The sequence below is a fragment of the Trematomus bernacchii genome, unplaced genomic scaffold (genome assembly GCF_902827165.1).
Source record: "Trematomus bernacchii unplaced genomic scaffold, fTreBer1.1, whole genome shotgun sequence".
Classification (NCBI taxonomy): Eukaryota; Metazoa; Chordata; class Actinopteri; order Perciformes; family Nototheniidae; genus Trematomus; species Trematomus bernacchii.
The window spans coordinates 10466879-10490246 of NW_022987648.1; the positions used below are offsets into that span (position 1 = coordinate 10466879).

At 40.1% G+C, this 23368-nt stretch overlaps 1 protein-coding gene across 1 annotated transcript in view; it reads left to right on the top strand.

Annotated features, from left to right (window-relative positions):
- Nucleotides 1–18530, top strand: part of ube2f (ubiquitin-conjugating enzyme E2F (putative)) — a 55706-nt gene extending 37176 nt beyond the window's left edge. The window contains exon 10 of the mRNA XM_034134401.1: nt 17474–18530. Within this exon, the coding sequence (XP_033990292.1) occupies nt 17474–17524 (51 nt within the window). The 3' untranslated portion in view covers nt 17525–18530. The remainder of the gene's footprint in view (nt 1–17473) is intronic.
- Nucleotides 18531–23368: the final 4838 nt, after the last annotated feature.

Sequence of the window (23368 nt, forward strand, 5' to 3'; positions counted from 1 at the left end):
AGGCCTGCTTACCACTCCAACAGTACATAACAGCCTAATAATGACAGCTTAACCTTCTCTACATCGCCTCGTTCACACAATAAATCAACAACACAAATACAACTACAGATTATATAAGCATTTAGTTCAAATGCGATTTTAAATGCTCTCAGGTTTTACACCTCTTATGAAATGTAGACTACATTTATTACGGAGTTTATGTCCGAACCAACAGACTCACAGATCGTTGGCTACTGAGAGATATGCAAAATACACCGCATGTAGTACGAAACAAACCTCCGCTGTGGATTTTCAAAACAAAATACAGTAAAACTATGGTCGCAGGCCCAAGTTTAACTCTGAGGCCTGCATGGTCTGCCTACAAAACAAAAAATAAAAAAACGTTTATGCAGCCCCAACAACAGCCTCTGATCATCAACAGACTTCATGCAATGCTTCATCGGATGTATATATTAGATAATAATCTCTATCTCACTCCTAACACATCTAAATCTACTTTCAGCATGGATAAATGTTCATAAAATACATCCATTGTTTGTTCTATATGCTTCTTGAAATCCTAAAAAACACATCGTTTTTCTAGAACAGATTTTCTACAAATCGCCTGAAAAGGTGTTGCGCTGGGCTATATCATATATATATAAAGCTCTTACCCTTTTATACTCCCACCAGCATGAACACATGTTATTATTAAAATGTCAAATGTCTACAAAATGGCCACAGTCTGAACTGCCAGATAGCAGAAGAGATCAAAAGTCTGACACATTTGCCCCAGTGTTTTAATAGGAAAGTGTAATTGTGTTGCCAGTGTATCTGGAACATGTTACAGAGATTATTTTTCGTATACTGTAATGTGACTACTACAGTTCACGCATCCCATCATTCCCCTTTGTATTTTATATTCTGTAGAGTCTCCATTGATTGTTACTCATCAATGTGAGACACTGCTCTTTCTCTGTCTCTCTGTAACATGCTCACGCTTAGGCTTCCTTAGGTATCAGGTGGCTTAGCCTGTCTAATCAATAGTCAATCATGTCAAGCAGATACACACAAAAACACACACCATGTACTGCATCCTGATCCTTCTCTGTTACAATCTTGCGCATTCGGCCGCCTTGAGAAAAAGCGCTTCCCCACCATTTTTGTGTGGCTATTTTGAGCACTTTGAGTAAAAAATATATCAAGTGACCAGTGACGTCATTGTAGAAATTAGAGGGAACGTTTTTGAATGTGTCTTTGAGTTGGAAACTATAATAACAAAGACCAAACAGCATATTAGCTAGAGCAGAACGGCTAGAGTGAGCGTGATTTATATCGTCCTCCTCCCTTTGGATGTCAGATCAAGTCATGACAGGCGTAAGAGCATGCATCCTCTGGTTGGTGCTCATGATGAAAAATACAATGTCAAACAAATAGATAGTAGAACATATAACATATTCCAAGGGAGCAATGCTAGTTTGCGACTTGCCAGTGCCTTTCTGCCAGAAAAAGGCGCTATGAGGACACAGGCCCTTATTGTAGCAAATGAGGAAGAGACATCCCGGTTTTCGTGAGTCATACGAGATCCTGTTTATAAACCGAAACAACAGTCTTTACCAATGTTCATAATAGTTTATTATCTTGTTTTTCATTTGACCAGTTTGTAGCCTTTTTACTTGAGCTTTCTGTAGAAGTCGCTGTATTTATGGTTTGTTTATTCAGTCTGGTTTAAACAGATGTTTTTACAAAAGGCATTGAAAAATGTCCTTAAATAAAGCTGCGTTCTTACCCAGTACTGTCAGCTCCATACTTAGGCGCCGTTTACACAAGGAGAAAACTGCTTGTATCTGCATAGTTTCGCGTGCGTATAGCCCTATTATTTACACGAGGCCGATAGAAACGGACCCCACAAACGATAACGGGTCCCAAGGTGGATAGATTTGCAAACGAAACGCTCTGGGGGGTCAACCGAGTCCGTGTAATCACCTCTATACGCATATTTCCTAGCCCCACCTCTCCCCACCTCTCCCCTGCTCACTGCTGTAGCATGGCAGTAGCCATCTGTAATGATCAACTATCAAAAATAGCTGTGTTAATTAAACGCACAAGGGGTTCTTGAATGAAATAATATTATAAAAGGCAAACCAGAATTGTTAACGCCCAATATACTCCTTAAACAAAATAAACAGATTTCATGCATTGATCCATTATATTGACAATTTTCCAGCCAAACAACACAAACAAAATTAAACAGTCCGCTCTGCGATACACCAAAATTGTCTTTACTGCCTAATCCAGGCCATTATTGTTCATTGCTCCTGCGCCCGTCGGCGGCAAAAAGAGAAATGTTTATAATCCACACAAAAAAAGGAAACACGAGGACCGGCGTGTCCCAGAGGAGCGATCTCACCCGGTGTTTGTAGAGAATATCTTTCTTTCTGAGCGCGTCCTCTCCACGGAGACGTGCTTCTTGGTCGGTCGATGCAATATCCACAGATTCGGTTTCTTTCAGTTAACTTCCCCGTTGCATTTATCCATATATTTACATGCTGAGGAAATTACTATATCCCGCTGAATACCAGCAATCGCCACACACACTTCCTCCTGTCAGTAGCTAGTGCTACTGCTACTGACCATGCTACAGATATTAGTGCAAAATCTACAGCTCCTCTACCACAACCATCAGCAACAAGTGGACATGGAGAATTACATGAACTACATGTTGCTAAATCCACCGCGGGGCATAAACAGAAGGGTAGCCATGGCAACATTGCTGCGGGGCTGCTCCGGAGTCTTCTTCGTGGCTTTTGGTGTATTTTATGGCGGAAGTTACAGCGCCACTTACAGTCCCGGCATATGTACTACAGCGTTTCCAGCGGTCTCGTTTGAACAGACACGTTAAATGAAACGAATGCATGTGAACGGAAGACTTTTTTGAATACGCATACTGTGCATAAACGCAAACGTTCCCGTGTGCACAACGCCTTAGTTTTGTATCAGCAACAACACAGTAGAAGTGATGACAATCTGTGAAAGTGTGTGCAAGGCACAATGTTTGAGTCCCTTAATTGGAAATATGCACCTTGGTGAAATGCAAAAATGTAAAATAAATGCCACATAACAGCCTAATAATGACAGCTTAACCTTCTCTACATCGCCTCGTTCACACAATAAATCAACAACACAAATACAACTACAGATTATATAAGCATTTAGTTCAAATGCGATTTAAAATGCTCTCAGGTTTTACACCTCTTATGAAATGTAGACTACATTTATTACGGAGTTTATGTCCGAACCAACAGACTCACAGATCGTTGGCTACTGAGAGATATGCAAAATACACCGCATGTAGTACGACACAAACCTCCGCTGTGCATTTTCAAAACAAAATACAGTAAAACTATGGTCGCAGGCCCAAGTTTAACTCTGAGGCCTGCATGGTCTGCCTACAAAACAAAAAATAAAAAAACGTTTTTGCAGCCCCAACAACAGCCTCTGATCATCAACAGACTTCATGCAATGCTTTATCGGATGCATTTTTTATCTCTATCTAACCCCTAACACATCTAAATCTACTTTCAGCATGGATAAATGTTCATAAAATACATCCATTGTTTGTTCTATATGCTTCTTGAAATCCTAAAAAACACATCGTTTTTCTAGAACAGATTTTACACAAATCGCCTGAAAAGGTGTTGCGCTGGGCTATATCATGCAATCGAAAGTGAAACTTAAGCTCGCTCCATTGCGAGAGTGTGGAAAACTTAAATTAAACCACTAGCACCCCCCCCCCCCGTTGACAGGGGTCGCCAGTCTCTGGCACTGTTATTTTGGGGGTCGCGGGCTAAAAAGTTTGGGAACCCCTGAGGCCTGTACTACGAAGCTGGTTCAACCTAACCTGGATATGTTGGAGTTAGCCGGTTGGCCTAAGCCAAAACATACGCGCTGGCGCTAAGCTGTACTACGACGCCGGATATCAAGTGGATCGCTCAAGCCGCCGTGTCCTATCTAGTTAGGTGCGCGTTCACATGAAAGGGGTGGTATTTGGAGCATTCGACCAATCTCAAACACGGAGAAGCGTACTGACAGCGCAGCGTCATACTTCCTGAATGAAAAGTGAACTTTAATATTAGTCAAATATGAAGAAGTTAAACTTTAAACATCCATGACTTAAACACTTTACCCAGGATAAAAGCCACATAGCTGCACCTGCAAGGTGAATACAGCTGCTAAAAGAAAAAGTGTTTGAATGCGTACATTAACAGGTTTATGATATCACTGCCCCGTCCAAGACACGAGTGGATCTGACTTTAATTACATTTGACTCGAGTGTTTCGTCAACTTAATGTGTTGCTTAAAAGAATACTTCTGCATACAGTATGTGACACTGTGAGTGTTGCACGGCCAGATACGGCTCAAGAAGCTGACTCAAATAAGGAAATATATGATACATTATGATGTGATATGATATGAATGATAATGGGACACATCGATGTCTGCACTCACAGTGCCGCGGACTGTACTTAATGTTACTCTGATCCGGTTACTTATGTCGTGGCAGATATTTAAGTAAGCTTTCTTAACGCTAATGTTATAATAGTCAGATTGCTCTGAAGATGGGAGGGGATATTCTATTAATTTTCACGTTCACACAGTCAGTTGATTTTTGCCGGCCGTCTTTCCTGCAACGGCAGTTTTTCTGTATTTCCTCTATCCTGTAATATGAATTGATAGCTTTAAACTCCGCACACGGAGCTCTGATTGGTCAGCAGGCAGTGCTTTCACTGAGTTGATCTCTTAGCCTGCCACCTAACCTGCTCCGGAGCAGGTTTGCCGCTCAGCATAAGTTACCATGGAAATCTAGCCTGCTAAAAAGAGAACCAGCGTCGTAGGACCGGAAAGCCCAAGATTTCCCTGAATTTAGCCGGCTAAGCGAAAATCCAGCTTCGTAGTACAGGCCTCAGGTCTAGAAAATGTGTGATGCCCAAAAATATTGATAGAAATGATAGGAACACATGTTGTAATTGCAATTAACACTGCTTTTACTGTAAATGTTGGTGTAGCTTCAGTGTGCTGTTGTAGTTCTCTGGAATCACAACAACTGAAAACACAAAGTCATCCATCCATGACCCACTCCCACTGAGTCAAAGCCTGCTGTAATCAACTTCAGCAGGGAGTGGGTGAATCCGGGGGAGTGTGTATGTCAGCGCACTTGTATGTGTGTGTTTATGTGCGTTAAGGCTTTTGAAGTGCAACTCCTCCTGTGGCTGCTCTCTGAATACATTTACTGGTTAAAGTGGCTGAAGGGGTGTGTGTGTGTGTGTGTGTGTGTGTGTGTGTGTGTGTGTGTGTGTGTGTGTGTGTGTGTGTGTGTGTGTGTGTGTGTGTGTGTGTGTGTGTGTGTGTGTGTGTGTGTGTGTGTGTGTGTGTGTGTGTGTGTGTGTGTGTGTGTGTGTGTGTGTGTTGTGTGTGTGTGTGATGTGTGTGTGTGTGTGTGTGTGTGTGTGTGTGTGTGTGTGTGTGTGTGTGTGTGTGTGTGTGTGTGTGTGTGTGTGTGTGTGTGTGTGTGTGTGTGTGTTGTACCAATGTTGGCTGTGAGTAGGTTTGTGTGTGTACGTACACAGATACCTGTATATCAAACAGTTCAGGATGACACTAAAATGGAATAGACTTAGCGGCTCACAAGCTTCTGCAGCTCCAGCATAAGCTGTGTTTACATGAATATTTGTGCTGAATATAAGCTACTGAATACCTTGTACTATTTTTAGTAACATTATTATCTCATATCCTTATTATTAGAAACCATAGACATGCCGCATGTCAGTATTTGTTTGAAGCTCTATGAAAACAGTGCTGATGAATACTAAGTTGGGAAATGCCAACACACTGTGATAGTTTGAAACCGTCTGGAAATACTTTTTTTAATATATAAATACTAATGAAGCTTTTCTGTGGCATAACAAAAATATCTTCCTCTTCTTCAGCAAGTCTGAAGCATTTAACCTATGTTGTCTGTGTTTCCTTAGATATTAAACATTTGCTGCGTACCAATTTCATACTTAATTTTATGCAGGATTTTGGTATGTGGTATGTTTACACTAAATATGGTTCAATGCTTAAAAAAATAATAATTATAGCAAAGGAAAAAAAAGTGAAATATAAAACTTTCAGACAGACGTTTTATACCAAATCGTGCTGTTATTATGATGTTTATCGAATCTTGTAAAATGTAGTATTTGGCAAAAAACTTGAATTAACTCAGTTATTTAAAGATATTTTCACAAAAGCATTTGAATAATATATCAAAGAGGGATTTTTGACTGGACATTTTTCCCAAATTGGGATCAATAAAGTTACCCCAGCGCTCCCCAGTTTATTGCATGTAAGTAAAACCAGTAATGCGTACTCATGCCATATTTCTTTTTTAAATGTATGTCTTAATAATTTGAATTGTGGTTTTTTTCAACAAATTAGCACAAGCGATGATATTAACGAAGTAAAGGGATCATAATTCAGTATATCAGTCGGTACTGATTATTTTAATTGGTGGCAAAAAGACATGGCATGGAAAAATAATGGAAACAAAACTTGCCAAAACAGTCAGGAAATAAATCCTATTATATCTCATATCGTAAATGTACCATACCACATTTTAGTGCAAAGGAGAAATGGACAATCTAAATAATGGTGTGAACCAAAAGTGAAAAAGCTCTTACCCTTTTATACTCCCCCCAGCATGAACAAATGTTATTATTAAAATATCAAATGTCTACAAAATGGCCACAGTCTGAACTGCCAGATAGCAGAAGAGATCAAAAGTCTGACACATTTGCCCCAGTGTTTTAATAGGAAAGTGTAATTGTGTTGCCAGTGTATCTGGAACATGTTACAGAGATTATTTTTCGTATACTGTAATGTGACTACTACAGTTCACGCATCCCATCATTCCCCTTTGTATTTTATATTCTGTAGAGTCTCCATTGATTGTTACTCATCAATGTGAAACACTGCTCTTTCTCTGTCTCTCTATAACATGCTCACGCTTAGGCTTCCTTAGGTATCAGGTGGCTTAGCCTGTCTAATCAATAGTCAACCATGTCAAGCACACACAAAAACACACACCATGTACTGCATCCTGATCCTTCTCTGTTACAATCTTGGCCGCCTTGTGAAAAAGCGCTTCCCCACCATTTTTGTGTGGCTGTTTTGAGCACTTTGACTAAAAAATATATCAAGTGACCAGTGACGTCATTGTAGAAATTACCCAGTACTGTCAGCTCCATACTTAGTTTTGTATCAGCAACAACACAGTAGAAGTGATGACAATCTGTGAAAGTGTGTGCAAGGCACAATGTTTGAGTCCCTTTATTGGAAATATGCACCTTGGTGAAATGCAAAAATGTAAAAGAAATGCCAAAATGATTGATCATTATGGTATTTTCTAACCAGGTCAACATATAAATAGCGCTGTAACCTGTAGCGCCTCATTATGCAGTTTGCCTGTCCTGGCAGTGTGGCATCTACAGTAAGAGGCAGGGAGGCAGTGGATGTCAACAAAATTAGGCAAACAGTTGTGTGGAGAGGACAGACTGGTATGTCTTATAATAATAATACCAAGAAACATTTTTATAGAGCAGCTTTCATATCAATCAAGAAAATGTAGCTCAAAGTGCTTTTCAAGAGAATCAAATAAGAAACACAGGTAATAAAAAACAACTCAGGTAACAAAAACTGATATGAAATCCATAATATGTATGAGAAACTTGATGTATATCCAGTAATAACTATCAAAGACAAAGGTGTATCTATTAATGAAAAGCAAGATCATAAAAATAAGTTTCAAGCTTTTTCGTGAAACTATCAACATAATTCTTATTTATTATAGGAGCCGATGCAAATCAGATGGATTCTTATATATTATATTTAAGTCATTTTTACATTTATATTGACAAGCCAGTGTTTTCTGCTGCCGTCCGTCTGAGTTTTGGTGAGTTTGATGCCATCAACTGTTGTGTGTTGGATTGAGCTGCTCATTTATGATGTTAACTCAGGGGTGTCAAACTCAAATACACAGTGGGCCAACATTAAATAATGGGTACTAGTCGAGGGCCGGACTGGTTCAATGTTTATTGCAGAACTTATTGAAATGAACTTATTGCACATATTAAACCTGGAACTAACGAAGCTTAAATTATTGCCGATAAAAACAACATTAAACATTAAATAATCAGTTGCATTCATTTCTTATGGCTCTATCTGCAGCTTTTCCCCGAGTCATTTCTTATGATTACATTTTTCCACAGGCCAACAACAGCTTCAAAAAAACTATTTCCCTCAAAGAAAAAACCAAACATGCCCTGTTGTCGTGAGAAAAAAAGTGCAGAAGGAAACCTCCATTGAAACTCAGTGTGCTGCTCTGTGATGCTAGTTCAAGCCAGATACTTGGCATCTCATCTTGGGTGCAAGTTCATCAATGTTTGGGGTCAGGCTCTGAGCTGAGGAAATCCTCAGGATTGAGTGAAGGTGTGCGTGCAATATACCGGCGGGCCAGATCTAATAGTAATTCGAAATTATCCTGCGGGCCGAAATTAAATCTACCATGTGCCGGATTTGTCCCCCGGGCCTTGAGTTTGAGACGTGTGTGTTAACTGGTTTGTGAGAAATGGGAATTTATAGTTTTTTTCATATTAATTATTTTTAAATGACCTATCTCGTATTGCTATCACCAAGTAAACCTATATACCAAACCATACAGAACTACACAAACAAAAACAAATAAACGTCCAGGAAAGACTGAGGCCTCTTTCACACGGGAACGTTTGCGTTGCACAGTATGCGTATTCAAAAAAGTCTTCCGTTCACATGCATTCATTTCATTTAACGTGTCTGTTCAAACGAGACCGCTGGAAACGCTGTAGTATATATGCCAGGACTGTAAGTGGCGCTGTAACTTCCGCCAAAATACACCAAAAGCAGCGAAGAAGAGCAGCCCAGAGCAGCCCCGCAGCAATGTTGCCATGGCTACCCTTCTGTTTACGCCCGCGGTGTATTTAGCAACATGTAGTTCATGTAATTCTCCATGTCCACTTGTTGCTGATGGTTGTGGTAGAGGAGCTGTAGATTTTGCACTAATATCTGTAGCATGGTCAGTAGCAGTAGCACTAGCAGTAGCTACTGACAGGAGGAAGTGTGTGTGGTGATTGCTGGTATTCAGCGGGATATAGTCATTTCCTCAGCATGTAAATATATGGATAAATGCAACGGGGAAGTTAACTGAAAGAAACCGAATCTGTGGATATTGCATCGACCGACCAAGAAGCACGTCTCCGTGGAGAGGACGCGCTCAGAAAGAGAGATATTCTCTACAAACACCGGGTGAGATCGCTCCTTTGTCAATATAATGGATCAATGCATGAAATCTGACTCTGTTTATTTTGTTTATATTGGGCGTTAACAATTCTGGTTTGCCTTTTATAATATTATTTCATTCAAGAACCCCTTGTGCGTTTAATTAACACAGCTATTTTTGATAGTTGCTACAGCAGTGAGCAGGAGAGGTGGGGCTATCGCTATTTTTTCAGGAAATATTCGTATAGAGGTGATTACACGGACTCGGTTGACCCCCCAGAGCGTTTCGTTTGCAAATCTATCCACCTTGGGACCCGTTATCGTTTGTGGGGTCCGTTTCTATCGGCCTCGTGTAAATAATAGGGCTATACGCACGCAAAACTATGCAGATACAAGCAATTTTCTCCTCGTGTAAACGGCGCCTGAGGCCATGGTGTTGTTGATGCAAAATAGAGTCAGAGAGCAATGCAAATTCGGGGAGGAGGGAAAGGCACATGTTAATTCCTTGTCACAACAGCTTCTTCCCATTCTTTCCCGAGCCCTCTCCTCGGCAGTGTTCATCTTGAAATAGACAGTTAATCCCTACATTGTTGAGAGTGATAGGTCACAGTAATGATCCTGTCCTCTCAGACTCCTGTGATTGCCTCTCAGCCGTTCTATTATCTGATTCTGTCTCACTTCCTGTCAAACTGATACTTATATGGCTGATGAAAGATGAAATGTAAGGCATAAGGCTGTGCTTTAATAGATGTTTTGTTTTATCATTATTTGGACTAGCTTAGCTTTTATTTAGCTTTAAAACACCGCCATGTTTAGGTCTTTAAGTGGCAGTTAATGACACATGACACATGTTTTAGTTCTTAAATGTGTGTATTCTTTAAGCCAATACAAGTTCATATAAAAGACAATGAGGAATTGTAAAATATTTCAGTATAGAATTCCCAAAAACCTGTGGAATCATACATCTTCAGGTCCACGTGAATCACAGGTCGTTTTATTTATCTTTACACCTGGGAACCACTTCCCTTTCCCATCCACTTATCAATAACATCTCATTCATAACACATATTTGCAAAAATAACTAAAAGGTATACAGTACAATAAAATGCACTTAATACAATGTTGTAAATATGAAAACAAAATGAAGAAAATGCTCCAATAGACTAAAGTTAATTGCCGTTCCCAATCCAATAAATGGCGACTGACCAAACTTTTGAATACCTTCGCCCCCCCATCGGTATTGGCCCTCTGTCCAATTCTTGTGAATGTGATATCTTAGAATCACTTGGAGGGAATTTCTTAAAATGTTATATATATATTTCATACATTTGGTCTCGATAATCTCAACAATTATACCATGAATCTTTTATGGAACACCCTCTTTAGCTTCTTTATCAGTAGCGCTGAATGAAAGTTAAAACAAAGTCATTTTTGAGACGTGCTCAAGCAATTACGTTTTTCCTCTGGAATGGTACTCTGAGACCTCCATCAAGTCTAATGAAGCATTCTCATCGCTCCTTGGATGGTTCCATTTCCCTCGTTTTAGTAATTACATCAACATTGGTGTATTCATGAGTTTCAGGATAAAATCTCTATCCAAGTTTATGTGACCCAAGGTGTTATTCAAATAGAAAACTATTTTCTTACCAACACCATCTTGAACATAGCAAGAAGGCCATATCCCGAAGTGATGATGAAACACAATTAAAGGTCCCCTATTATACTGTTTTTCATCAATATATTATAGGTCTCAGATATATACAAAACATGTCTCTGAAGTGTTTGGCTCGAAATACCAAACAGATCATGCATTGTAGCATCCCATAATCCCCTCTGTTTCAGCCCTTTTTCAAAAGTGCTGATTCTCTGTCTGTTACTTTAGATGAAAATAAGGAGCCACTCCTCTCTGAGAGATATTTGGTTAAAAAGAACACAATGGTGCTCTAGGAGGAGATTCAGGTGATAAGGTGGGGGGTTACACAAGCCAACAAATCGTTATGACAACAACAAATCGTTATGACATCATAAAGTGGCCAAAATCTGATCAGCTCATTTTCAGACTGGTTTTTATATAAATGGATCAGGACAAAAAGTGAGCAAATATCTTTTCCTGAAACTTTCAGAGGGGACACATGTTTATGTATAACAGACTTGGAAAAGTGGACTTTGCATAATAGGTCCCCTTTAATGCATCTGCCAGCTTCCACCAAGTCTCATACAATTAGACCAGCAGTTATTTTTGAATCCTGCTGACAGACAGATAGACAAACCAAAAACATAAACTCCTTCCACAGTGTGGAACTGAAAGCTTTGGCAACTGATGCAGAATTACTGTTCTGGACCCGACCCAGATGTGAAGGGTCTTTGACATTTTTACTAAACTTACAGAATTCAGAATTTCTCAGTGTGTCTCATGGCCTCCACACCTCTGTATCTCTTAGCATCTCTCTTCTCTATTCCATTTATTATCTTCACATCTTTGCACTCCCTTTAATTTTTCCCTCTGCAATCTGTTTACCTAACACATCCAGGGGCTTTCCGTTGCTTAGTTCTCAACTTTTAGATGATTTTAAAAGAACCATTTGTACCCACAGGGTTTAATTTGCATCTCTTTCCCTCTGATGAAGCTACATATTTTAGGAACTCGCCCAAATCGCAGCAGGAAAGGAGAGTTAATTGCCTTTCATAGTTGAAACGGAGCCAAAAAAAGAGCAAGCTGTAGCCAAACAAAGTTTGTAATCGACTATACATAGTTTGCTTGGAGTCTTCAAACTAATGAACACCAAAGTAATTTGCAGTCTCAGCCAGTTTTTTTGCTGTAACAGAGAAAGTGGGGTGCAACAAAAAAACTAAACAATCAAGGTTAATTAATCTTTTGTGTGAGACGGCATTTACAGTATAGGGTTGTTACAGTTGTCTTTCAAATGTTTGTGTGATACACCAATTAGATTTATTTTAGTTAGTATTTACTTTTTCATACACTAAGAAATGTATTAGTCCTAATAGCTTGTTCACACTGGACTTGTCACCTTGCGCTACTCAAACTAATTTGCCCACGGCAGGGATATCTCTTTGTTTATACCTAAATGCCAACAATGTTTCCTCAGCTATGGCCAAAATAACCTTTTTTCGCTGCTTTATGCATGTTTTGGAAGTACGAGATACTGTAAGTCAGGAAACCAAATACTGTCATGTCTGAGTTCACAACATCATCCAGAGAAATACACAGCTTAGTGAATTTCACAAGGCTAGATTCACTGTCTCTAGCAAGTCACAAGTCGGCAGTTGGTAAATGAACCCAAAAAGAACATGATTTAATTGCAATCGAAATACTTAATTGATACATTGACATGTTTGTCCACAAGATGGCAAGCAAAAATGTTGAAATTGTTGTTTTTGAATTGAGATCTGATCAACAAGGGCTAGCCTTAGCTAACATTGTAGCTTCTCCGTCAACATTCAAAATAACATGATATACGTATTAATAAAGCAGCGACTTTTAATCCTAATTCAATCAGGAGAGACGGTTTTGATGTAAGAATACATATTTATTGCCAGGAATACACGAATGAATGTAATGGTGTTTTGGCGATTAGGCCCCGTAGGAGTATCATTCGGGAGGGGAAAACTCAGATCCGATGAAACCCCCCCGGGGTCTAGACACTGGTGATGGTGAATGGATAGTTGGGTCGGTCTGAAGGGGAGTGGCTTAGCTTGACCCTGGATTCGGAGGGACAGGAGGTGAAAAGGGGTGGAGGAGGGTTGCGTCGATTCACCTGAAATGACAGCTGTCGGAGGGGGGAGAGCAGATTTAAAAGGATTAGCGGAGCGCTATGATAGGCTTGTGAGAATAGAGCGAAGTGATTGGTTAAGCTGGGGAGTGACGCCCCCGATCACTTATTGAGAGGAGAGAGAATAGTAATGTAGCATAGTAAATGAATGAGTAAAGAAGGTCTTCCTGGTTGAACTTGCGCTGAGCTTCATTAGTCTCTATGCAAATATGACAAACTGTAGAGTTCTGGGTGCCGTTGCCCACAACAACCGCAGATGTTTGTTTTTTTCATCAGTGACGACCGGAGAAGGATCTCAATGCTGCATTGGCTATTGCTAGACCGCGTTATGTGAAAGGCGTCACTTGCTTTTGCGTTGAATGAATGTGCGTCATTCGAGTCACCACATGAAAAATTCTAATCTCATTCAAGTCTGTCTTGGACATCTCAATGGGCTTAAGTTGAACACCCTTTTTATAAAAAAAAATTATTTTTTCTGTCTGTACGTGTGTTTGCTGTACCCTTCATGTCGATATGGTCTAATTGGGGCAAGCCTAAGCTTCACACTGTTTGGACAACCCCGCTGTTTAAATGAACTACAAGCTTTCTACTCCCTCATTTATGCTGTGTGTACGTCTGTTTAGGTCTTTGTTTATCGTGGATTTACCCACAAACATTTACAAAAGCTTGCAAGAGACAGCTGGGTACACAAAAGATAAGGTGGATGAACAGTGACAGAGGGACCATATTTCATATTTTCAAGTGTGTATTTTACATAGCAAAACTTAAGTCAGGCAGATGGACAGATTGTTGTTATTTTACGCAGTAGACCATTTTTCGGATTATTATTTCAGCCTTTTGCTGAATAAGATGTTTGGTTGGTGATGACCAACAAAAGGCACAAATGCTGTTTCTGGTAAACAACATAATAGATTTATGGAAATGTGCTGGTCTGTATCACACAGTTTGGTGTATCATAGTGCATTCCATGTTAGGCTATTTGTCCGTTGCTTTGAGGTCTATATAATAAAATATGTTTGACAGTATTTGATTGTGAATCAATTCAGATTATTGAATCAAATCAGATTATTAGAAGCTTCTACATGAAGAGAATGATGGACCAATTTTCAAAAAAAAATTGCCTTTTTACCCATACCACTTACCACTGCACCTAAAACACACCACAGTCCCTGCACCCAAAACTCAGTGTTTTCCACCTTCCGTTGCACTTGTGGAATTACAATAGGGCCTAAGGGGAGAGCTCCCTCAGCAGCAATAAGGCCACTCCATCATCCTGCTGTGGACAGATTCTCAAACTGGTGTCATCACTGCTGACGTTTTTGTCGCTGGCAGCTTTTCAGCATTCCTTTCTATTTTCCACACACACACCATGCCTCCTCTTCCTGTCTCTCTGCATCATTTTCTCTCCTCTGACTCGTGGTTTTCCTCACGTTCTTTGCTTCCTGCTCACACACAGAAGCCCCAGCAGTGCGTGCGTGACATACCACTGGGGCTGTGGCGTAAATCAGCTGTCAATCTGATGTCAGTGTGGGACACTTACATTTAATGTTGGACAGCAGGACATGCCAATTAATGGCCCAGACCCCTGCACTGATGGATGGGTAATAGGAACCAACAAGTAGAAATCAGGCCAAGAGAGGGGAGCTGTAAAGGGGTTGTAGGCTGAGAAATGTTAGAAACTAACTATGATATCGCTCAAAAGTACAAGGAGCACATTTTTATTTGAGCTAAAAAATCAATATAATGGCTGTAACGGTTTATTTATTCATGCAAACCGTCACAATATGGGGGTCATGACCCAGGGCACGCAGCCGCACGCAGAATAAACCCTTTTTATAGTGATACATGCAGAACCAAATTTCACATGCGTAGTTTCCCCAAGATTTGCTTGCATGAAAGGCAAACTATGGGTAGGGGCAAATACATGGTGAAGCTGGGAGTCCTGTCTGCTGGTTTCAGGTCAGCTACACACATATTCAATGGCATCACCAACATGTGCTAATCTTTATCTCCTCTGCTTTTCAGCAGCCTTTAGATGAGAACTTTTCATCACTATTTTAATTTGATTGTATAGCCTATTGTGGCCCTGTTGCATTTAGTTAATCAAAATCGACAGTAAAATGTTACTTCTTCTCCCCATAAAGAAGATGTTGTCCGTCTGAAACTTGGACTTCTGTCTCTTTAAAATACATAAATAGAAATGTGTGTTTATGCATTTATTTCCCACCGTTCTGAATTATGACTTCTTAATCGGGTATGAACTGAACCGCGACTTCTTTTGCACCATTACATCCCTACATATTCAAGTGCAGTTCTAGTGATGTATAGTATAGTATTTGTTTATTTGTCCCCGAGGGGAAATGGAGGCATTTAAAAAGATAAAACATACGTCACTGACAACAACATAGACACAGATTAAAAAGAACAGACATAAAAAAAAAAAGATATCGGCAGACATGACAAGGGGCCTCGGCCCTCATTTGCGAGGGGGGCGGGGGCGGCGGCGGCGGCGGCAGTGCCTCCTAGCCATCATTGATTCATTGATTCAGGAGTTTGATGGCTTGTGGGACGAAAGACAGCCTAGATCTGTTCTTTTTGAACAGAGGGGCACGATATCTCCGCCCGGATGGCAACAGTTCAAAACAAGAGGCGAGTGGGTGCCTCAGGTCACTCACAATATTGTGTGCCATTTTTAAAACTCTGTCCTTGTATAAACTTTCTATACTAGAAAGTGAGATTCCTGTCAATTTACTGGACAATATTATGGCCCTCCTAACTTACTTTTTCTGTGCCTCAGTGGCGTTGCCGAACCAGCATATGATGCCGAAGGAGAGCACACTTTCAATAAAAGCATGATAAAACATCTTAACCATTCTGTTTCCGACATTAAAAGACAATAATTTACGTAAAAATAACATTCTTTGTTGAGACTTAGCATTTACTTTCTCAGACCATACATCCCATTTGAGCTTGTGGTCAAGCACGACACCAAGATACTTGTACTCAGTGACACATTGTATAGGCTCCCTATTTAAAAGAGTAGGGTTGGGCGATTGTGCTATTCTAAAATCTATTTCCATCTCCTTTGTTTTTGAGGTGTTTAGAAGCAGGTTTGACTTCTCACACCAGTTAATAAAGAAGTCAAGAACAGGCCCATGCTCCTCTTCCTCATCAAATAGGAGGCTGACCAGGGCCGTATCATCTGCATACTTAATAAAGTGCCTGTTGGGAAAAGTGCTAATGCAGGAGTTGGTGTATAAAATGAATAAAAGAGAAGATAAGACACATCCCTGTGGTGAGCCTATCCAGGTAGTTATCATATCGGAAAGTGCCATGCCTATTCTAACCTGCTGAGTTCTACAGCTGAGGAAGTCAACGATCCAGGCGATCAGACCAGGTTCGAGTGAGAATTATTCAGTTAAAATATTTGCTAAAATACTAGGCTTGATGGTGTTAAAAGCCGATGAGAAATCGGCAAATAGGATCTTTACATGGGCTTTTGGCTTCTCGTGTGAAAAGTAAATGGAGATGTGGGACGCAAGTAAACTATTAGATGCATGGGTGAATGCGTTAAACCCAAGTACATGTTTTCTGGAATGACTTTGTGGTGGCCCTGGGGAATTAAGCAATATTCACTTTAAATATATTTACGCAAACATGTAATCCGAAATCTAGAAATGTTTTGCATTAAGGCACAGATACTGCATTTCAAAGAAAAAAGCTGCTGCAGTTCAAATGAACACAAGCCTACAGCCTTTAACAAAATATACGGTATTGAAATATATCCTGTCTGATGTGCTGTATTAGAGAATATTAAAACTGAAATGTCAAGTGGACAGTGAGACAGATCAAACCAAGTTAAACCAACAACCGCCAAAGGGGTTGAAGACATGGATGTCTTGAATTTTTATGCAGAGCCAAGGAAAAGTAAGAGTGCTGTCAGAAGAAATGTAACCAGGAGGGATGGGTCAATTAAGTGACAGAGGGGTGGGTACCATATGGAGGGATGGAAGGAAGGCCAGGAGGGTCATGATAAAGAGGAGGGGGAAATATACGAAGGGGTGGAGAGGGCACGCATGACCAGAAGGGATTTGGCCGTGGAAAGTCAACTCCAATGACAGATATCATAAATAAGATGTAGGCTAATGTGGATGTAGACATCTACACAAGGTGACATATCTTCAAAATGTAATTGTGAATGTAAAATAAAGGCCAGACAAGGTGTCTTTTAAAATAGTGGATCATATCACATTCTTGCTTTTCTTCCAATCCCCCCTCCTTTACAAATGTTTAATATCTGGCTTTTTCATCTAACTGTCATTTGCTTTTATTGTTTCTTGTCTCTAATCCAGGAGGATTTTCGGAATAAGGTTCAAGATTACGTCAAGCACTACGCCAGATGATAGAAGCACCGGCTACCTACACCAGCCTGCACCAACCAACCAAACTGCTCTACCTTGCCTCTGCTTGCCTCGGCCAACTCGCCCAACGTGAATCGACAGCTGACTCTTACCGCTCCCCCTCCTCTCGACAACATGCCCTGCTGCTCACCAGATTGCAATAAACTCCAACCTGCAGGAGCGAAAATAAAAATAAAATGAAAAAAGATGCGTAAAGACTTGTATACAGAAGAAAATTATGCTTTGATTTGTACTAATCGATTGAGCGTTACGATGACCATAATGTCTGTTCATTGTGACAAGATCGCCGAATGACGCCGCCTCCCTGAGGTGTCCCTGAGCCTGTCGGAAACGAGCCATGGCAACGACCGGCAAGGGATGTGATGTATCACCGGCACATACAAATAAAGGCAGTCACGTTCAGCTGTTTAAGACTAATCAAAAGAAGGAATATTTGTTGATATCAGTTTCTCCGTTCCAGTGCCTGCTATGTTTGTGTCGCTAAAGAGAAAATGCATGAGAGTTCACAAACATATAAATACGCACAGTGTCACATCATGTAGTAAAAGCTTAACACATACATCCAAGTACTTAATACACTTATTCACACACACTAGAGTCGGAAAGACCCACTAGACAGCATGTGAATGACCACATCGTCCCATTTTGTTGTCATTCTTCTTGCATGTACACACACACACAACGCTCACATACATGCTTTCTTTTTTGTGTTTTCAGCTCAAGTGGGATAAAGTAAGACTACTAGAACCACAGCCAAATGTATTGTACTGTTTTCAGCTTCTGCTCTCCTCATTGTCCTTTTTTGCCTTTTCCTCCTCCTGCTTCTCTTTTTCACACCTACACACTAACACTCACATGTACCTGGGAGGGACATGACTTGTCGCTCTGTATTTAAATGTGGTTTAGAAATGAAACAATGACTATGAGTTTATAGGACTGATGTGATTTAATTTTACATTTATACCCAATAAACAGTGTAGGAATTGTGTCTTTTTGTACACAAGTCCCCAAGTTTATTGGACACATTGTAATGTTATATGTGGCAAACAATGTGAAAGGGATTGCTCGTTGATGAACCTACAGGGAATTATCACCTGCACCTGCAGCTCCTCTCAGCGTTATAGTAAAACTAAGCTAATTGTCTTGCTATCTGGCGCAAAGTTTGACTGTTTTTGTTCAATGTCACTGGTACCATAGTGTCGTTTTTGGCTGTTTTCAGCAAAAAAGCTCCAACAATCCTACAGTACAGCAGAAAGACACTGTTGGTGACTAAAAGGTGGTGAAACAAGTGAAGCATTTAGCAGCTAAAGAGCCAGATATCATTAGTTTGGTACACAAGTCTGACATATGTCGTTCACCCAACATGTGTGTGAACAGCTTTTTAAAGAAATAGTTCTTGTTTAAAGTCAGCACTTTTACCTCACAGTTATTGTTTCATATAATTGTCAATATGCTGCAGTACAGAATAAAATACATTACTGTCCTAAGACGTATTGACTGCACAGAAGTTAGCCCTGGGAGACCAAAGCTAATGTGTAGAGTGTCTTTATTTAATGACAGTAGGCCTACCCATTCTGTCCTCTTTGTCCATCTGTATCAAATTATTTCCCCAAAAATGTAAACTGCATTATCAATGTTGACAATGTGGACCTGTAGTCTGCAAAGGTTCATGAGGAGAGGGAGCGAGCTAACAAGCAGACTGGTAACATGCTATCGAGTGAGTTTACAAGCTAACTAGCTAGCTCACAAGTGAGTGTTTTTTTACTTGGTGCGAAGGGCTTTGTTATTATTTGTCATCAGGTATGTGTACTACAATGTGGAGAAATTAAAGGTGTTGCCCTTGTAGTAGCCTACAGGTTTAGAGGAGGGAAAGTACACACTCTGTAGCCAGTTAGCCTGTTTACGCATGGAATAGCTTACTTGCTACAAAGCTTGTTAGCTAACTCGTTAGCTTGCGTAGGTGCTGCTATTCCACTGCCATTGTGGATTTCTGGCCATAAAACTTGTGTAAGAGAAAGAAAGAGACCGTCACTCAGTTAGCCAGTGAGTGTTTGTTAGTGTGTGTTTTGCTCGGCCCTGGCTAGCATTGTGCCTCCAGTTTCAGTCATATCTCAGAACATCAACACTGTTCTCACTCAATTCAGCTTTGTGTTCACACGTCTGCATGAGGCAAAGTCTATGTTATCTGGCAGTGGTGCATTTTACTAAGGATGTCAGAAATGTACTTGTTTAAGATTGAAATGTTATGTCGGAGGTGTGTGTGTGTATAAAGATTGAAATAATGTTTGTTGAGCGTGTGTGAGTGGGCAGTTAATGTATGAGGTGATGAAATTATGTGAGTTGTTAGCATGCTCTCCCCCCCTCTTGGTCTTCTTTTCTTTTGGTTTTTCTGGCCCTAGATTCAACATCTCAAATTATCAGAACAAGTTAAACAGAAAAACAGATGATACTGGCTCAAATAAAGGACCTGAAAATATAACAAACACCAGGACCATTGAAAGCAAATGTGAATGTGGGCGTTCAGTGTTATCTTCCATCATGGTGTTGGTCTATTAAAACGTTGAAGGCTAATGTAACAGTCTATCAATAAGAAGCCATCCTGTGAAATCCATATAAAAATGAATCTTGTGGTGGTAGTTGCCTACTGGGTATGGAAGCCCAACTGTGCTTAATCTTAGCCTTACTACTCTGATATGTCATAGGCCTATGTTCTTTACTTTGGCAGTTAGCAGTGTTTTTTCCCCAGAATGCTATCGGGAGATGCGTCTGCTTGGGCTAACTCAATCTTTGGGCCATGGGAGAAGATAAATAATCTGTTGTCTCAACCTATACTTTCTCAGATTGTATATCAATTTTTTAAGATATATTAAAGAGAATATAGATAAAACAAATGTGTCTTGAATGTTTTTTATGTGTTTCTTTCACTTAAAGGGGACCTATCATGCAAAATGCACTTTGTGATGCCTTTTATACATAAATATGTGTCCCCGGTGCGTCGGGGAACTCACGCAGCGTCAGAAAATAAAACCCTCTTCTCTTTTCCTCCGTACCCAAATCTTTTAAAAACGGGTGTACAACGAGTGGATACAGATTTCCATCCGAACTGACGTGTCCATCCGTGGTGACGTCGGCGGACCCACAGAAAGTTGCTATCAGAAACAATGCCTGACGTGTTTTGGACGTCTTTGTTTACATTAGCAAGCCTCGCTAACACTCAGAGCTAACCTGTACTGTGTAGAGCACATGTGTTTAAAAAGCAGGAAATAAAAAAAGAACTCACCTTGTGATAAACCTGCCACAGAAAAAGCATTTGAGCTCCATACTATTTCAGAAATAATCCTTGACGTGATAGCGTTTTATCACAACCGAATGTAACTTTATCTCCGGTAGAATTCTGATCAGGCATTAGCTGCGCCTCCTCTTATTTATTTTTTTCAAGCTAAGGACCCAAAATATGTGTTTCTCTAACAGGGCTGCAAAAGGATAGAAAGGATCCGTCTTATATACCAACACAGTCTCACGGCATTTCGTGTTATAGTCACGCAATGAATCTATTGATTCGTGTTCACCAACACGATTTCGCCATTTTTTTCGTGTCACACAACGATTTTAAAAGCAATGTAAATAATAACAAATTAGAAGGAAAAAGACATTTAAAAAAATACAGATTTAAGTATTCTGACACAGAACGATTTTAGAAGCAATGTATTTATATTGGTAGTATGTTTCGTGCCTGCACCAAATAATAACAAATTAGAAGGAAAAAAAAATGACATAAAATACAGATTTCAGTATTCTGAGGCTCTGAGCCCCATTTATTTTCCTCACTGACGGCAAAAAAACTCAGACATTATACAATTTAAAATAAAAGGGATAGGGTTAGGCTTAGGGTAAGATATTGAGTAAGAACATGTTTTTATGAACCACACAGCTTCTGGTCTTCCAAGACCCAACCGGACAAAAAGACGTGTTGCAGGCACGAAACATACTACCAATACAAATACATTGCATTTAAAATCGTTCTGTGTGACACGAAAAAAATGTGAAAATCGTGTTGGTGAACACGAATCAATAGATTAAATTAATTTCGTGACTAATAACACGAAATGCCGTGAGACTGGGTTGTATATACAGTCTATAGGCGCGTTCACACCAAGTACTTTTCCCACAATAGTTCATGAGAACTCAGTTCATGAGAACTCTTTTAGTTCTGATGATCTAAAGCAGATCGCGTTCACACCGAAATGAGTTCCTGGGGGTGCATTAGGCAAATGAAGCCGCTGACGCCACTTCTTCTTCTTCTGCTTTGGGTTTACTGGCAGGCCGCAAACAACTTCACGGCGAGTACAGTAGGTGGCGGTATGCACCTTAAAGTTGCAATCCGCCAAAAAACCGAGAGAAGAAGAAGAAGAACCTCCCGCGTATACCAAGCAAGCCCCCAGGAAGTGCGCCGGACTCAGATGAAAATATTCGTGCTGGCCAAACGGCGGTACTACACTTCCTTTTGGTTGCCAGGCCCGGAAACACTTTTCCCATTGACTTACATGGGGAAAGAGTGGTCTGTAAATCGTTGGATAATTTTTTTTAAACTAAATAAACTACCCAGTATGAACACTTGTATAGCCCTTATTAAAAACATTCGTTCCTCAAGTTGTAAAAATGTGCTAATAACGTTATTCTGAGAGTTATTTCCCTCTGCATTATGAACGCGCATCTAATCCACGGGACCACGCCGCCCGGCACGTTCATGTTACGTGTTCAGCACTACATGCGTTTATCTTTACCCATGGATGTACAATAAGAACGGACCCATATCGCCTTACTGCCAGCCCACGGAGCTGTAATAATGGATATATTGCACATGTTTGCTGTAATTCATCATTTGTAAAATATTATACTACATGGGCTGTATGATTAAATCTTGTACCGTACATGTTGTATTAATAAAGTTAATATTACCGACGTAGATTAACGTCCCTGTAGCTTCTTATTGCACTAAGAAGCTTATTGCACTGTATATATATACATATATATATATATATATATATATATATATACAGTGCAATAATTCTTTCATGCTAAATGAAGCTCTGTTGCTTGGATATTCACTAGATCCTGTTACAGCGTAATATAAAAGTACATAACGATTGATGTGTAAATTAGCATAATTACTAGCTACCGCTAGCTGCTAACTGCCGCCTCGTAATATCAAATCTATCATAATAACAAACCATTACCATGCTGTCATGAATGTGCAGTGCTGTTACGTGTACGCAAATTGACGTGCTTGATGTGAACGAGCATTTTGGGGGGCATGGTTAAAGCTGCGCATGCGCTATGAGCGCACATACGGGTACTTCTCAGGCATGCCGGGTAATCTGTGACGTTTCGCTCTCTCAAAAGTTGGGCCATTTTATCATCATGCGCGAATGAGCAACTCTCATAGGAATGAATGAGGCCCCGCCTCCCACGCTGTATCCAGTTCTTATTATACATCCATGGCGTATACTGCCACGCCCACCTGCTGTATATGAGGCGTCTGTTTACCTTCCGACCTCAGACATGAGTTATTTAAGCAAACACAATACAGATCGTCGACCAGTCAAATGCAATAGCAATGCTGTTTCGGAAGCGAAGGCGGTTAAGAAGGATTGACAAAAGGATTGGACAATGACATGCATGCGCTATGGATTGCGTAACCTGTGTGAAATGAATGTGTGTCGTATGCATGTAAATACAAGTTAAAAGTTTTAATGTAAATAGAAGTTAACATTTTCAATATAAAAGAAAGTGTCAGTAGTATCAAAACAATATAATAAGAGTGGC